This window comes from Epinephelus moara, chromosome 10, assembly GCF_006386435.1.
Source record: "Epinephelus moara isolate mb chromosome 10, YSFRI_EMoa_1.0, whole genome shotgun sequence".
Classification (NCBI taxonomy): Eukaryota; Metazoa; Chordata; class Actinopteri; order Perciformes; family Serranidae; genus Epinephelus; species Epinephelus moara.
In genome coordinates, this window is record NC_065515.1 from 34,745,174 (window position 1) to 34,759,777 (window position 14,604).

Sequence of the window (14,604 nt, forward strand, 5' to 3'; positions counted from 1 at the left end):
CACATCCAGACCTTGAAAATAAGGCTGCAACCGGTCCCATTCCTTGCAACAGAGGCATTCCTCTTCTGTGGGCACTGGGCCACAGCATTCACAGGTGCACCACCAATCTCCAGAGCTACGCAGCCTTGCAGCAGCCATTCCTCCTCTCTCGTCCTCTACCTGTTGCACCTCTCTCTCTCTTCTCCTCCGTTCTTCAATTTCACAAAGCTCTTTGTCAGTGTATTCTGGCACAGATAAATAAGGGCGGCCATCAAACTCGAAGTCTGGCAAAAAGTCAGCCATTATTCTATAAATCTTTCATAAAATCAATGAATGAACTTTTCAGGCTACTGTCCAGTTCTGCCTTCCAGCTGTTGCTGCTTGTTCAGGCACGCTATGAGATCGCTGCTTGTTCTCGTGATATTTTGGACGCGCTTTGGAAAGCAGAGCTAGATGGTAAACAAACATGGCAGCACACCGGTAAGACAACACGTTTACATGTCGTTTTCTATATGTTCTCTGACATTTATCCTAACAATATGAGGTGGTCTTTGTGGAAAAAAAGCTTGTTTAGTGGACTAACTTTGCACTTGAAGGTTGCCCGTTCACTTACATTTTAATAGGTCTGACGCTACTATGCGCCCCGGCTGTATCCAGGCTAACGGCTAACATGCTAACTATTATTTCTATGTCACTAGTCACTTGAAACAAATTTAGGACAATAGGAGACGGGTTGAAATAAATCGAAATTTCCCTTTAATATTATCCCCTTTTCCACCAACATTTCCAGGAACTTTTATTACCAGGAACTTATTTACCTAAGTAAAAGAATTCCTGGTAATCTGCATGTAGTTTGCGTTTCACCCATAGACTGTGGTTTCACCACACCTCAAAGTTCAGCGCCGGCACAAAAGAACCGATACCGTTAGCGGTCTTTGATGATTTAGCCCCGGGGCTAATTTAGTACCAGGTGTTGTACCCATCCTTAATCAAAACTCAAACGAAGTGAAGCTTGTGGAAATTAAATAAAGTTTGCAGCGGCTGCCCATACCAGGAAGTGTGGAACGATGCAAGTTTGAGTCCACCAATCAGTGTTTTTTTCAGGGAAAGTTTGGGGTTGAGGGAAAGTTTTGTTTCCCCAGATAATTTCGGTGGAAACGCGCCGAGGCTTTTCAGGAGCCCGATTGACAGGTTGTATCAAATGTTGAAATTTCATTTAAACATCTTTTTTCTGGCAGAGTTTTTGACAGGTTTAAGGCATGATTTACAAGCACACACTCACCGATCATCATTTGAAAAGCTCAACATCTCAAACTTTGAGACCATAACTAATTTCAGACAACTAGACAACTAGAATTTGTACCCAGGTTTACTGTAAACTGTTTAGTGCAAGCTACACTGTGCGACATGGATCTAATAAACTTGGGTACAACATCAAGTTTGATGTTTGCAGACTGTACAATGACAGCGCCTACTGAATCGCAGGCTGTGATGTACAATGCATTTTCCAGACATTTTTTAACTAAATTTGTACTTTTTTTTCCCCCTGTTATTGGTCTACAAACTGATCACAGTTCTGTGCAGCAGCTGCATATAACTCAAATCAAGCCCCTGTTTGCTCCAAGAGAGCTAAAGTTACATGATACATGACCAAACAGGGCAGAGCCGACCTGTTATCACTGAAAAAAACTGTGGTCATATATGTTATATATAAATATATATTAGAAATAACAAGTTGACAACCAGTACCTTACTGGTCACTTAAGTGATAAAGGTCCAGATTTATCAAGGCATATACAACTTGGTGATTAGCGCTACCTCCTGACAACAATAGTGGGTGTAGGTGTTTCTGTGATGAAATGGAGAATGCAAGGATGAGGCCAATCACGGAGTTCTTTCTTAATGCATGTTTATTACGAGCTCGGATCAACATTGGCTACATGCAGAAGCTATGTGTGATACATGAACAGAGAGAGACACAGCTTATATACTAGGATGGTAGCACGTGTGCTGTGTCCTACATGGTGCTTTGCCAAATTTAACTTGGCCTTTGGCCAACTAAAATTAGTCTAACTTGTAGCTGTCCTGGCGGAACATGATCCTCAGGAGTTCTTTGACCTAGTATCCATTGGTCAGTGAAGATATAAAAATACATACTAACAAATAGTACACTTTATCATTATCTTCCTAACGTTAGCCCTTCTGAGTATTTGTAAAGATCATATCAAAAATATCAATTAACACTTTAACCTCTTGGTAAGTTTTTATAATCAGACACATGTAACATTACAGTACTACCTGCTGTTAGGAGACAAAGAAGAAAATTTAGCCACTGCAGCTACTCACTGGTCACTTTTATCCTGTCAGGTAGGTAAATGATTCCATAAACACTCTTACATGTTCTTAGTGTAGTTAGTCTGTCTGTTTTGTGACAGCTCAATGATTAAAGTCCTAAGAGACTGTTGGTTGTTGTAATTACTTTTCTTAAAAAATCCCCAAGTTGTAAATTTATGGCTTATTGTTGTTTGAAAAATTAAGCTACACAGTGTCTATTTCTCAACTTCGGGGGGGAAAGTGAACTCAAAATATACAAGCTATCTAAGGAAATACACATCAACCAATATATTAAACATTAGCTACTTAACAGTATGATAAATTCCAGATGATTCTGCCGGATAATAAACTGTTAAAATGACAGGTCATTAACAAGTAGATGACCAATAACAAGTAAAACTTATGTGCACATTTAGATAAAAAACGTCATTCAGCATCACCTCATTTGTGTTGTTTTTTTTTAAATTTGGTGGAAGGATTTTTCCGTCAAAGGTAAAACAGTATAGATATGATGGGTTACAGTGTCATTTGCCTGCCCCATTAACTACAATAGAACTGGCACCAAAGTCTGGCTCCAATGCAAAATTCGAACGCTGTCACAGACGTCATGACCTTTCCCTCTTTTATAGTTTACTTGACTCCAGCTCTGACAAACCGGGCAGACTGATGTCCATGTTCTTATCTTATGTTGGAAATGAAATCAAATAAGCCTATTTCCCAAAATGTTGAACTTAAACTGAAAATGAATAAATTTTTCAATAACTGCTGATATTATAAAAGAAACCCTAAAATAAGTTACAACTTTACTGTCCATCTCATAGTCTCAGCATCATCACAAATACCTCGAGGCTTTGGGGGTAATTGCTGTGGACTTGTAATGTAGCATTCTGGAGAGATGGGCCGTAGGTGTCTTCACATTAATTAACTGATTGACAAAGTCTTATTAACCATTAATTACACTAAATCAGAGATGTTTTTGTGGCGTGGTGGTGCAGTGGTCAGCACTGTTGCCTCACAGCAAGAGGATTCTGGGTTTGAACCTGCCGGCCAACTGGGGCCCCTCTGTGTGGAGTTTGCTTGGGTTTTGTCTGGCCTTCCTTCTCCAGTCCAAAGACATGCAGGTTAGATAAACTAGTGACTTTAGATTGCCCATAGGTGTGAATGTAAGCGTGAATGGATGTCTGTCTCTGTGTGTCAGTCAAGCAGCAACCACCAGGGCTGAAAAATGTTAAAATGCTCAACTTTATAGCAATAAAGAAATAAAACCGTTTTGGTCTCTATAGCTAATTTCAACATTCATGACAACTGTACAGGGGCTGAATTTTTATATAACTTATCTGTTTACATTTTATTAAGGCTTAAAGTTACACATTTGTCTCCATTAAAGTGACAGGTTTTTTGCTGATAAATGGTAAATGGACTGCACTTGTATAGTGCTTTTCTAGTCTTCCGACTACTCAAAGAGCTTTTACACTACATGCCACATTCACCCATTCACACACTGGTGGCTGAGCCTACTATTCATGCTACCACCTTCTAATAAGTAACCATTCACACACACTCACACACCAATGGAACAGTCATCAGGAGCAATGTGGGGTCCAGTATCTTGCCCAAGAATATGCAGGCTGGAGGAGCCAGGGTTTGAACTGCCAATCCTCCAATTAGTGGATGACCTGCTCTTCCTCTGACCTCTGAGTGTCCTCATCTTCAGTCAGATTCACTCCTTGCTCCTTCAAAGCTCCAGTTTCTATATATATATGGTCACCTCTGGCTTAAAAAAAAACAAGATTGCAACAGCCAAAATGCCGAACTCGAGTCTTCAAAATGGGAATCCATAAACCAATATGTTAATGTCACGGTAACTACATCCATTATTTTTACAGTCTGCTGTCAGCCACTGACCAGGGTGTACCCCACCTCTCGCCCAATGACAGCTGGGATAGACTCCAGTCCCCCTGCGACCCTATTTCAATCAGGAGAGACACGTTTTTTGGTTAGGAAGGAAAATATTTAATTACAAGTGGACATGAGAATGAAATGTGAAAATGTGAAAAGTCTTTGGCGATTAGACCCCTTCGAGATGGTGAGCTATCAGGAGGGTGGTGGATCCGTAGCCAATTAGGGAACCCCCCTGGGGTCTAGACGCTGGTGGTGGTAGAGGAAGTGAAGAAGAGATGAGGATCAGATGGATGGGTGCTGATGATCCGGATGAGAAGAGGAATGAGTCTTCGGGTTTATCTTTGACCTTGGATGAGACGGCTGGAGGTGAACGGCTGGAGGAGGGGCGGCGATTCTGCCTAGAATGACAGCTGAAAGCGGCAGAGGAGAGAACAGATTTAAAATCTCGTAGTGACAACCTGATTGGCTGCTGGAGGTCGTGGCTAATTACAATAGGACAGCTAGAAGAGTGCACGCCCGGAGGCAGCTGATTGGAGGAAGCAGCGAGAGTGAGAGAGAAGGAATTGTGAATGAATGAGCACAGAGAGGTCTTCCTGACTGAACTTACGCTGAGCTTCATATAGGATATGTGGTTATGATTATTATTGTCACATACATAGACTATCATATATTAATATATACTTGCAACATGCCACCACAATTACTGTTATTATTTTAATATTATTACTAGAATTATTGTTATTGTAGCTATTGTCATTACTGTCTGTCCTGCATCTCACTCTGGCTCTGGCTCTTTTTGTCTCAATTTCTCTCTCTGTCTCTCTCTATGTATCATTCATATGGATTATTGTAAATGTATTATGTTGATCTGTTCTGTACACACAGCATCTATTGCACGTCTGTCAGTCCTGGACGAGGGATCCCTCCTTAGTTGCTCTTCCTGAGGTTTCTACCGTTTTTTTTTTTTCCCCATTGAAGGTTTTTTTTTTTTTTTGAGTTTTTCCTTATCCGCTGTGAGGGTCCTAAGGACAGAGGGATGTCGTATGCTGTAAAGCCCTGTGAGGCAAATTGTGATTTGTGATATTGGGCTTTATAAATAAGATTGAATTTAATTTAATTATGGATCATAAATTAATGAATGAAGGGAAATCTTTTTTCCAGTCTCAGTGTTCTGAGTTTTTGGTTGTTGAACCCCAAAGACAGTAATGTCAGTCCATCTGTCCAACACTTTGCTCCAAAGAAGGTCAACCTGCACAGCTACTGGCCATATAATGATATGTTGTGTTATGAATAAACACGATGTCACCATCAGGTCAACATTTTTATTTGCACAGTAACTATGTTATAATGTCATGGACAGATTGTTATAAAATCTTTACTTTAGTGACCCTATGCTCTGTGGTTTAGCTCAACTCGCAGAGAGAACTTAACGTGTGTAGATTCACCAAAATACAACACCATGCAGGCTGACAAACAGTCCTCTCATGTCTCCATGGTAACATTATATTACATTTACTTCTTCCGTCTTGTTTACTTTCGTCCATACAGTATCTATCTTGCAGCCACTTTAAGCAGGAGGACATCATGACAGGCTCTTGTAGTGGTGATGTCCATGTCTGTCTTTGAATAACTTCTTTTTTTGTTGATCCACAGCTGTTACTTTAGATTGTTATGCCACTCGCTGAGGAGTAAATGGACTCTTTGTTGCACTGGAATAACCTTGTGCATATTGACGTATTAACACGTCAGTATTAATCTCAGCTCCTACTGAGCACTAAAAGAACTTTCAGCTCTCCAGCCAATCTAAATGTTCTGCAGCAGCAGCACAGAGATGAATGACATTGTCTGTTTCCTCTCTCCCACTCTGTCTGTCTTCCTCTTTCCTCTGTGTCTTCACCTGTCAGTCGGAGGACCTTGGAGCCTGTGCCCAGTTTGAGGCCAGTCGAAATGCCAGGAATATGATGCCGAGCGCCAGCTGTGGCATTTTCCCAGAATTCAACCTGAGAAAGCCCTCCTCAGAGACCGACATCGAGAACTGGGCATCCAAGCACTTCAACAAACACACACAGGTAGTTAAGAGAATGTGTGTATCCGACTTTGGTGGCCGTTTGTTGCTATTTCTGTCTTAACTATTCATAAAATTGTCTCCAAAATGTTGTGGAATAACTTGTGCTAATTTATCCTCATTTGTAAGTGTAGTGCAGTTAAAGACATGGTCATGTCATTACAACTTTGAGCACTTTATTGAGTTTTAACATTTTAGCATATATGTCGCATACTGTATATTAATCTGTTCAAATATGACTGCTAATGTCTTACTGGGGTTACATTGTTAGTGCTGCTTAATATATTGTTTGTTATCAGCTGATCGGTAATCAGGTTTAGCTACTCAAGAAATAACACAGGAGCTGAGCTTAAGAGCTCATTCTTGACCTTTGAAACAGCAGCATGACAAAAGAAAAACTCTCAACTCAAGGTCCGTCTTGTTTCTGGCCGCAAGAAATTTCAAGAACATCTGCGTTAGACCTTGTTTTAAGATTGTCATGATTTTGTCAAAATACAAGTTGATCTAACCCTTGATGTTTTGTATTTGCTCTTCTGGACCAAAACTCATACACAACCATATTTGTCATCCTAACTGATTTAACAAAACTCAGACACACACAAAACCAACGTATAACAGTTGATATCCTACGAATAATTGCCCCACAAATGACATTATGTAATTAATGTAAAGTTATGTTATGGTGGTTAGATTTAGGCAATTGAAGTTGCAAAAAACATGGTGAGGATGTACTTTCAAATTACTCAAACTTAACACGGTTTCAAACACTGGTCTCCTGGGGAAACTCCCAGGGAAAAGTCTTGTCCAAAGTCCACCACCCCAACTTGGCGCTTTCTTCTTTACTCCCGTCAGCATATTGGCCACGTGATTGCAGGCTTGCTCATCGTTACGTGGGATATGTATGACTTTTGGTGTATTACTTTTCGTAGGTAAACATACAAACGGTGCATGAAAACAGCCCGCACAAAACTTACCACAGTTTGTTTGTTGTTTTACAATAGACAACCAGTTAGTTCTGAAAATGTTTAGAGAGAAAGTCCAGCCCAGAGGGGTCCAGTGTGTTTAAGACTGGTTGCTATACTGTAATGAATCCCTTCATATTGTCATGCCAAGTGTACACAGTAGAAAATGTGACCAAGGGTTACTTAAGAGACATTATGGCAACGAAGTAGCTTGCAATATATTTGAATATGTTTTGAGTACTTCATCTTTAATTAGAAAGAATTGAACACATTAAATTAAAACAAAAATAATAAGTACATAGTAATAAAAACAACAGTTAAAATGTCCTGGGTTTATTAATAGCATGCCAAATGATGAGTTATGTAACCCAAAAATATTTAGCAAATCCAGATCAATTTCACAAGGAAAACTGATTTGTATTTACCAAGTATTTGAGCAAAATTAATTTAGATTTACTAAATATCTGGTCAAAATTGATTTATATTTATTGAGTATCTGGGTGAAATTAATTTATATTCATTAAATATCTGGATAAAAATAAGTAGGATTCACAAAATAAAATAAATTGTATCATCTCATATTTTAGCACACTGTTGCTTAATTCAACACATAATCACTAGGGGTGGGAATCATCAGAGGCCCCAAGATATGATATTCTCACAATACACAAGTCACGATACAATATAATTGCGAAGAAATATATTGTGACATATTGCTATTTATCACCTTTTTTCAACTGTAAATGATGTCCCCAAAAGAAAACTTTGTCATCATCTGTTTTGTCTAATAAGATCAAGTCTTCAGTCTTTTCATCTCACTTCAGCCATTTTTTTGCAGCAGCAAAATGTATCTAGTGGACTGAAAAAGCAATGGATTATATTATTCTAGTAGGCCACCAAAAGTTTAATGTGTAATTGTAATATTAATAATTTATATTAGCGAAAAAATCAATACTCTGTATCCATGCAATGATACAAGATTGCCACACAAAAATATCACCATACTATGCTGTATTGATTTTTTCCCCACCCGGATATACACTACTATTCTTATTTACCTGCGCCTAAATTAATTGTTTAAATTTAAAGTTTTCTTGGTATCAAAGGACTTTAAAATCTATACAGTAACACTGAATGTCACTTTGTTGCCATAATTTCCATGTCTAATCCACTCAATAACATGCCTTCTTGTTGCCACAGTTTACTGAAGTTAGCTCAACAGATCACCATGCATAAAAAAACACAGCAGGTTAACACTTATTTGTGCTTTATTTCTGCAGCGCTGTCAAAGCATGTTTATTCAACATTTTTTAAGTGCAAAATGCCAAAACACAACAAAACAGAGGGCTTATTTTTCTTGTTATATACAGCAAAATTCTCTTCAGCTTTGTGTAGTTATTACTTTTGCACAGTCCATACCTGCTGCTCCTCTGTCTTTCAAAAATATCTGCATCTTTGTCCATTTCATTGATTTCTGTAATGCATATAATATAGAATAACTAGAATAGAGTTTAGAATTACATCCTGCAATTAGTATTACAGCTGAGAATAATGATTATTGCAGTTAATTTGTTTGGTGTGTTTGACAGAGTATGAAATCTTAAGGATAGTGAATGTGTTTCACACAGTAGATTGAAATCTGTTTTCTTCTGTATAATGTCTGATATCTGCCCACCATTGCCTTCTAAGATCTGAGATTTTAATGGTAGTCCCCATAAAATCCTGATGAAATTTAAGGTACTTTAATTTGCTCTGGGTCACATATGTCCCTGTTGAATAGATCCCAGATCTGATGCAATCTGTCTTTGTTTTCCCAAATACCTCTAAATAGGTGTTGGTCCTCCAGTTCTGAGGTTTCTACCATTTTTTTCCCCCTGTTAAAGGTTTTTTTGGGGGGGTTTCCCTATCCACTGTGAGGATCCAAGGACAGAGGGATGTTGCTTGCTGTAAAGCTCTCAGAGGCAAATTGTGATTTGTGATATTTGACTTTATACCCAATTCAATTAAATTTATAAAATTGAATTAAAGACGGTAATGCAAAAACACCAGAGGAAGGAGAACCTCTGCACTTTAGCAGTGTCATTACAACAATAGGAGTTTAGTGAGCACTAGCTTCCATAAGTTAACACAAACAGAGTTATATTCATGAACTACGTGCAAGACAAAAGTTTTATCGTCTTTACTATTCAAACTCATGCTGCTCTCTCACACACATCGTTCAGTCGTTGAACTGATCAGGTATCAGATAAATGCTACAGAAGAGGTAGACCACGGATGTGAGTGGATATTTCCACATACTGCTTGCTGACATAGTTACAGTATGGGAGGAGTAAAGTGACATGGTATGATTCTTAATAGGTGTGGTTAATATTCCTAATTTTTTTCCCATTTTATTTATTGGTTTTTAAGTCCAAAGTCACAGGTTTTACCAGAACCCTTAAAGAGATCTTTGTATTAGCCTTAGCCTTCAGAATTCCAACAAATACATTTTGTAACTGAAATTCTCTTGAATAACCTAAATTCTACACATATGTTTCATTTAAAATCTTGACTGCAACTATTCATGTCAGATGTACATTTCCATAAAGCCCTGGTTAGTGTGGAAAAAATATGTCTATACTCAAAGCTAATAATACCTGTTTTTCACCAAATAAGCCCTGGTTCTTGAACTGGTTCCACTCAGGACTCTTGGGACTAGAGCTTTAATCTGGCTCAAAAAGTCAGCATTGACCCTACAGTTTCTGCACAGTTTCATTCCAAGCACGACCCACAGAAGCAGTTTTAGGCTTGAGTCCAATTAAAACCCAAGTTTCCACTGTAAAAGAGAGGTAAATATGTTATATTTTTATGCCTCCGCGCTAGGGATGGGCATCAATTTTCGATTATCGATGATTGATTATTAAGGATTTTGATCGATCACAAATAATTTTGCTTGATAGTCGCAGTGTTTCCCCAACAATGCTACAGGCCCAGCGAGCCACCGTGCCTACGAGACCCCCCGCCGGACCTATGCCAGGCAAAAAAATCATAAACAGACGGAGGCTCTCATCGCTCTCCAAAGCCTTCCCAGCTTCCCTTGAAGCCTCTGAAAACACTACGCCACTGAAAGACGGAAGTTTCGCTGAAAACTGAAGCCTGTAACCCCTGGCTGGCAACGGTTGTAAACACCCAGGGGTGAACTGTGCATGCGCACCATTCTTCCTCTTTGGGCTGGGGGGTTGAAGCTCAAAACTGGGGCAGCTGCGCTCTCTTGTGGCGACAGTCTGCACTGCACTCTTTTGCTTTCTCTCTTTTGAAACTCGCTTATCAATTAATTGATAATTGATTGTTAATTTTTTTGATGATCGAATAATGAATTTTGATTGTTTGCCCATCCCTACTCCGCGCCAGGGATAGCTGTAGCCTGAGGCGTTATGTTTTCAGGTTGTCCATTGTTAGCAGGGGCGGAAATCCCGGGGGGGACAGGGGGGGCATGACTCTCCCTTCAGTAAAGCTGACCCCCCCAGAATAATTTGAGACACAATTAATAATTTTTGAACAGTGCAGTAGTATTTATTGAAAGCACAATGTAAGCGGTGCTCATTATAATCGTGCAATAATGTGCTATTTAAATCTTAAAAGATTTAGTCCCCCCCTCCCATTCCTAGTAGNCTATTACGCACGGTTGTGAGGTGCGCAGCGGCAGATCTCACAGCACACTGTTTATAAACCAGTTTACCAGTTTAATTGCAGGAAATGTTTAGTTTTAGTTTTAGTTTAGTTAGTATAGACATTCACTCTGCCTGTTGGAGAGATAGAGAGAAGATTAAAGCGTCAAATTGTGGTAAAAGATGCTGTTTAAAAGACAGGCTACAACTTTTTTTCCTTGTCCCCCCCTGGAATTATTCTCTAAAATTTTACTGTTTATTGTCCCCCCCAACTATGAAATGGGATTTTCGCCCCTGGTTGTTAGTCCACCCCATCTTGTGAACGCAATATGTCAAGAATGCTAAGAGGGAAGATTTGGCACAAACATCCCCTTGGACTTAATGATGGACTGATTGGTGGTCTAGGTCACTGTGACCTTGTCTGTCTAATTCTTGTGAACATGATATTTCAAAAACACCTTGAGGGAATTTCTTTACATTTGACACAAACGTCCATTTGAACTAAAGAATAAGCTGATAAGAATTTGGTGGTCAAAGGTCAAGGCCGGGACTGCAAGCATTTTTATACAATTGAGTTATGTTGATGTCAGGCATCCCTCTGCTATCACATCTAACTGTGCACTTGTTGCACTGTTCATTCCTACTGCATGCTTATCTGTTTTTTGTTAGCATGAGAAAGTCCAAGCAGAGTTAGAAGGGGGCTGCCCTCTCAGTATCTTTCCCTGTTTCTCTGTCACTCCTCTAACACTCTCTGTTGCTCTTTTCTTATTTCTCTCCACCCCCTGCTTGTTTTTTCAGGGTCTGTTTCGAAGAAAGGTGTCAATTGCCAACATGCTGGCCTGGAGCAGTGAGCCCATCAAGAAGCCCATGATTGTCACCTCAGACCGCACTGTGAAGAGGGAGGCAGTGGACATCTTTAAGCTCATTCAGACCTTCATGGGAGACCGTCGCTCTAAGGCTGACTCCCTCTCTGTTGCTCTGGAGGTGTGTAGACAGCCTGAACCAGGGTCTTAACTGGAGGTCTCCCCTCCTCACACTTGTTTATCCATGCACAGAAACGTTACTCTCACTAACTCCCTCATATCTCACCTTGGCAATCCTCTCTAGTGATTCCACTTTTTAATTACAAGTCTGATTTAGAAAACAAAGAATATGCTTTGCTCGCAGTTTCCTTTTATAAATCACAATCAACTTGACAATGCTTGCATGCACAGAGCCTCATGTTCTGCCCACCACAATGCCACAATTATCTATAAATGGTCAATGCAAACCTCGTCATGAATATTAATATACATATTGTTCCTCTGGAAAATGGTAGCAGTGTTAGAAACAAAAGATAGTTTGAGAGGCTGATGGTTGCAGCAGCTGTTAATGCATTCACCGACCCACCCACTCATCGATCCATCCATCCATCTATGCATCATTTATCCATCCATCCATCCATCCATCCATCCATCCATTCATTCATTCATCCATCCATACATACGTCCACCCACCCACCCATCCATCCATCCATCCATCCATCCATCCATCCGTTTCACACACATTTTGGCAGTGCTCAGAGCTAAACACAATCACCATAGTAACGTGCAAAATAAAAGAGAAAGTGTAAATACCCTGTAGGTGGAGGGTTGTGTGTGTAAAGCGTAGTTGTTACGCAGCCTTTGTAGACAGCTGGACTTATTAAAATACAAGTGAATCTGTTGTGTCAGATGCTAGTGAGTCTGAAATGGTTCCCATGTAAAACAAGCCTCAGCAAGCTTTCTGAGTATGAATTAGTAAAACAATCACTGATAAGAAGTGTTACTGATATTTATTCTACCCTCATTGATATGAATAAGTTGGACAAAATGTTAGAAACATCTCATTATAATACAATACATTTCAACAGCAGCACAAACCACAGCCTCCAGAATGGTGATTAAGTTTGATTAACAACTGAAGTCATGACTTTTTATTCATAAGGAGACAGTTACCAACAGACAGACTCCCTGGGCCCTCTGCCTGTCTCTGTCAGGTGGTGGTACGTGGGTGGAGTAACCAGGGTCTGCGGGATGAGCTCTACATCCAGCTGTGTCGTCAAACCACCGAGAACTTCCGCTACGACAGCCTGGAGCGAGGCTGGGAGCTGATGGCCATCTGTCTGGCCTTCTTCCCCCCCACACCGCGCTTTCACACCTACCTGGAGGGCTACATCTACCGACACATGGACCCTCTCAATGATACCAAGGGTGAGGGAGCAACACACTTACACACACTTTGGATTATGAATTACAGGATACCACAGAAATTTTGAAGTTTTCATAAAGTTTGATGGTGGTGGTGATCTCAGCACAGCTGTCTGTCCATGCACAACGTCACAGTCAACCAAACAGTCCTCTGACATCATCAGTTTGCTGCTCGTGTGCTTCTTTCAAAATTCCTTTGGGCTTCTTTAGAGCTAAGCTAGTTTTCCAAATTGAAGTTAGTATAATTTAACAAAATCTTCAGAAACACTGAACAAAATCCTCATAAGTTGCTGCAGGGTTAGTGAGTAAGCTTGCTAAATAGGTAGGCTATGCTAACGAGTAAATTTGGCAATAGACTAGAATATTAGGGAGTTAGTTTGTTAATTTTTTTTTTGCAAGATCGCAGTTGTGGGGCTGATCCAGGACCATCATTGTCATGTTGACAATGGATAGTTTGTTTATGTTGATCTTCAATCAATCAATCAATCAATCAATCAATCAATCAATCAATCAGTCAATCAGTCAATTTTATTTATAAAGCCAAATATCACAAATCACAATTTGCCTCACACGGTTTTACAGCATACGACATCCCTCTGTCCTTAGGACCCTCACAGCGGATAAGGAAAAACTCCCCTAAAAAACCTTTAACGGGGGAAAAAAATGCTAGAAACCTCAGGAAGAGCAACTGAGGAGGGATCCCTCTTCCAGGACAGACAGACATGCAATAGATGTTGTACAGAACAGATCAACGTAATAAATTAACAGTAATCCGTGTGACACAATAAGACAGAAAGAGAGACAGAGACAGAGAGAGATGCAGGACAGACAGTAATGACAGTAGCTTACAACAACATTAATTAAAGTAATAATATTATAATAATAATTACGGCTATTGTGGTACAATACATTGAAAGTATATATTAATATCTGATAGTATACATATGTGACAATAATCATATGTGTATAATAACAGTAGAAGTATGACTAATGATAACAGCAGCAGCAGGAGGCATCTGGCAGGACCACAGCAGCAGCACAACCACACGCGTCACACTATGCAGGCACCCCTGCGATATAAGTTAACCTGCGAGACAGTGGAGCACAAAGGCTCCAGAGAAGACGCCGAGTTAGTGACATGCAGTATGGCCGAGTTAGCAAGATACAGTAACAGGACATGAGTGTTAGCAAAAGGGAGAGAGAGAGAGAGAGAGAGAGAGAGAGAGAGAGNCTAATGATAACAGCAGCAGCAGGAGGCATCTGGCAGGACCACAGCAGCAGCACAACCACACGCGTCACACTATGCAGGCACCCCTGCGATATAAGTTAACCTGCGAGACAGTGGAGCACAAAGGCTCCAGAGAAGACGCCGAGTTAGTGACATGCAGTATGGCCGAGTTAGCAAGATACAGTAACAGGACATGAGTGTTAGCAAAAGGGAGAGAGAGAGAGAGAGAGAGAGAGAGAGAGAGAGAGAGAGAGAGAGA

General features: G+C 40.1%; 1 protein-coding gene across 3 annotated transcripts in view; it reads left to right on the forward strand.

Moving 5' to 3' along the window:
- arhgap39 (Rho GTPase activating protein 39) overlaps positions 1 to 14,604 on the forward strand; it is a 230,110-nt gene that overhangs the window by 184,782 nt on the left and 30,724 nt on the right. For all 3 annotated transcript variants that reach the window (XM_050055662.1, XM_050055660.1, XM_050055661.1), the window contains 3 exons: positions 6,120 to 6,284; positions 11,688 to 11,873; positions 12,907 to 13,120. In XM_050055662.1, the coding sequence (XP_049911619.1) occupies positions 6,120 to 6,284; positions 11,688 to 11,873; positions 12,907 to 13,120 (565 nt within the window). The remainder of the gene's footprint in view (positions 1 to 6,119; positions 6,285 to 11,687; positions 11,874 to 12,906; positions 13,121 to 14,604) is intronic.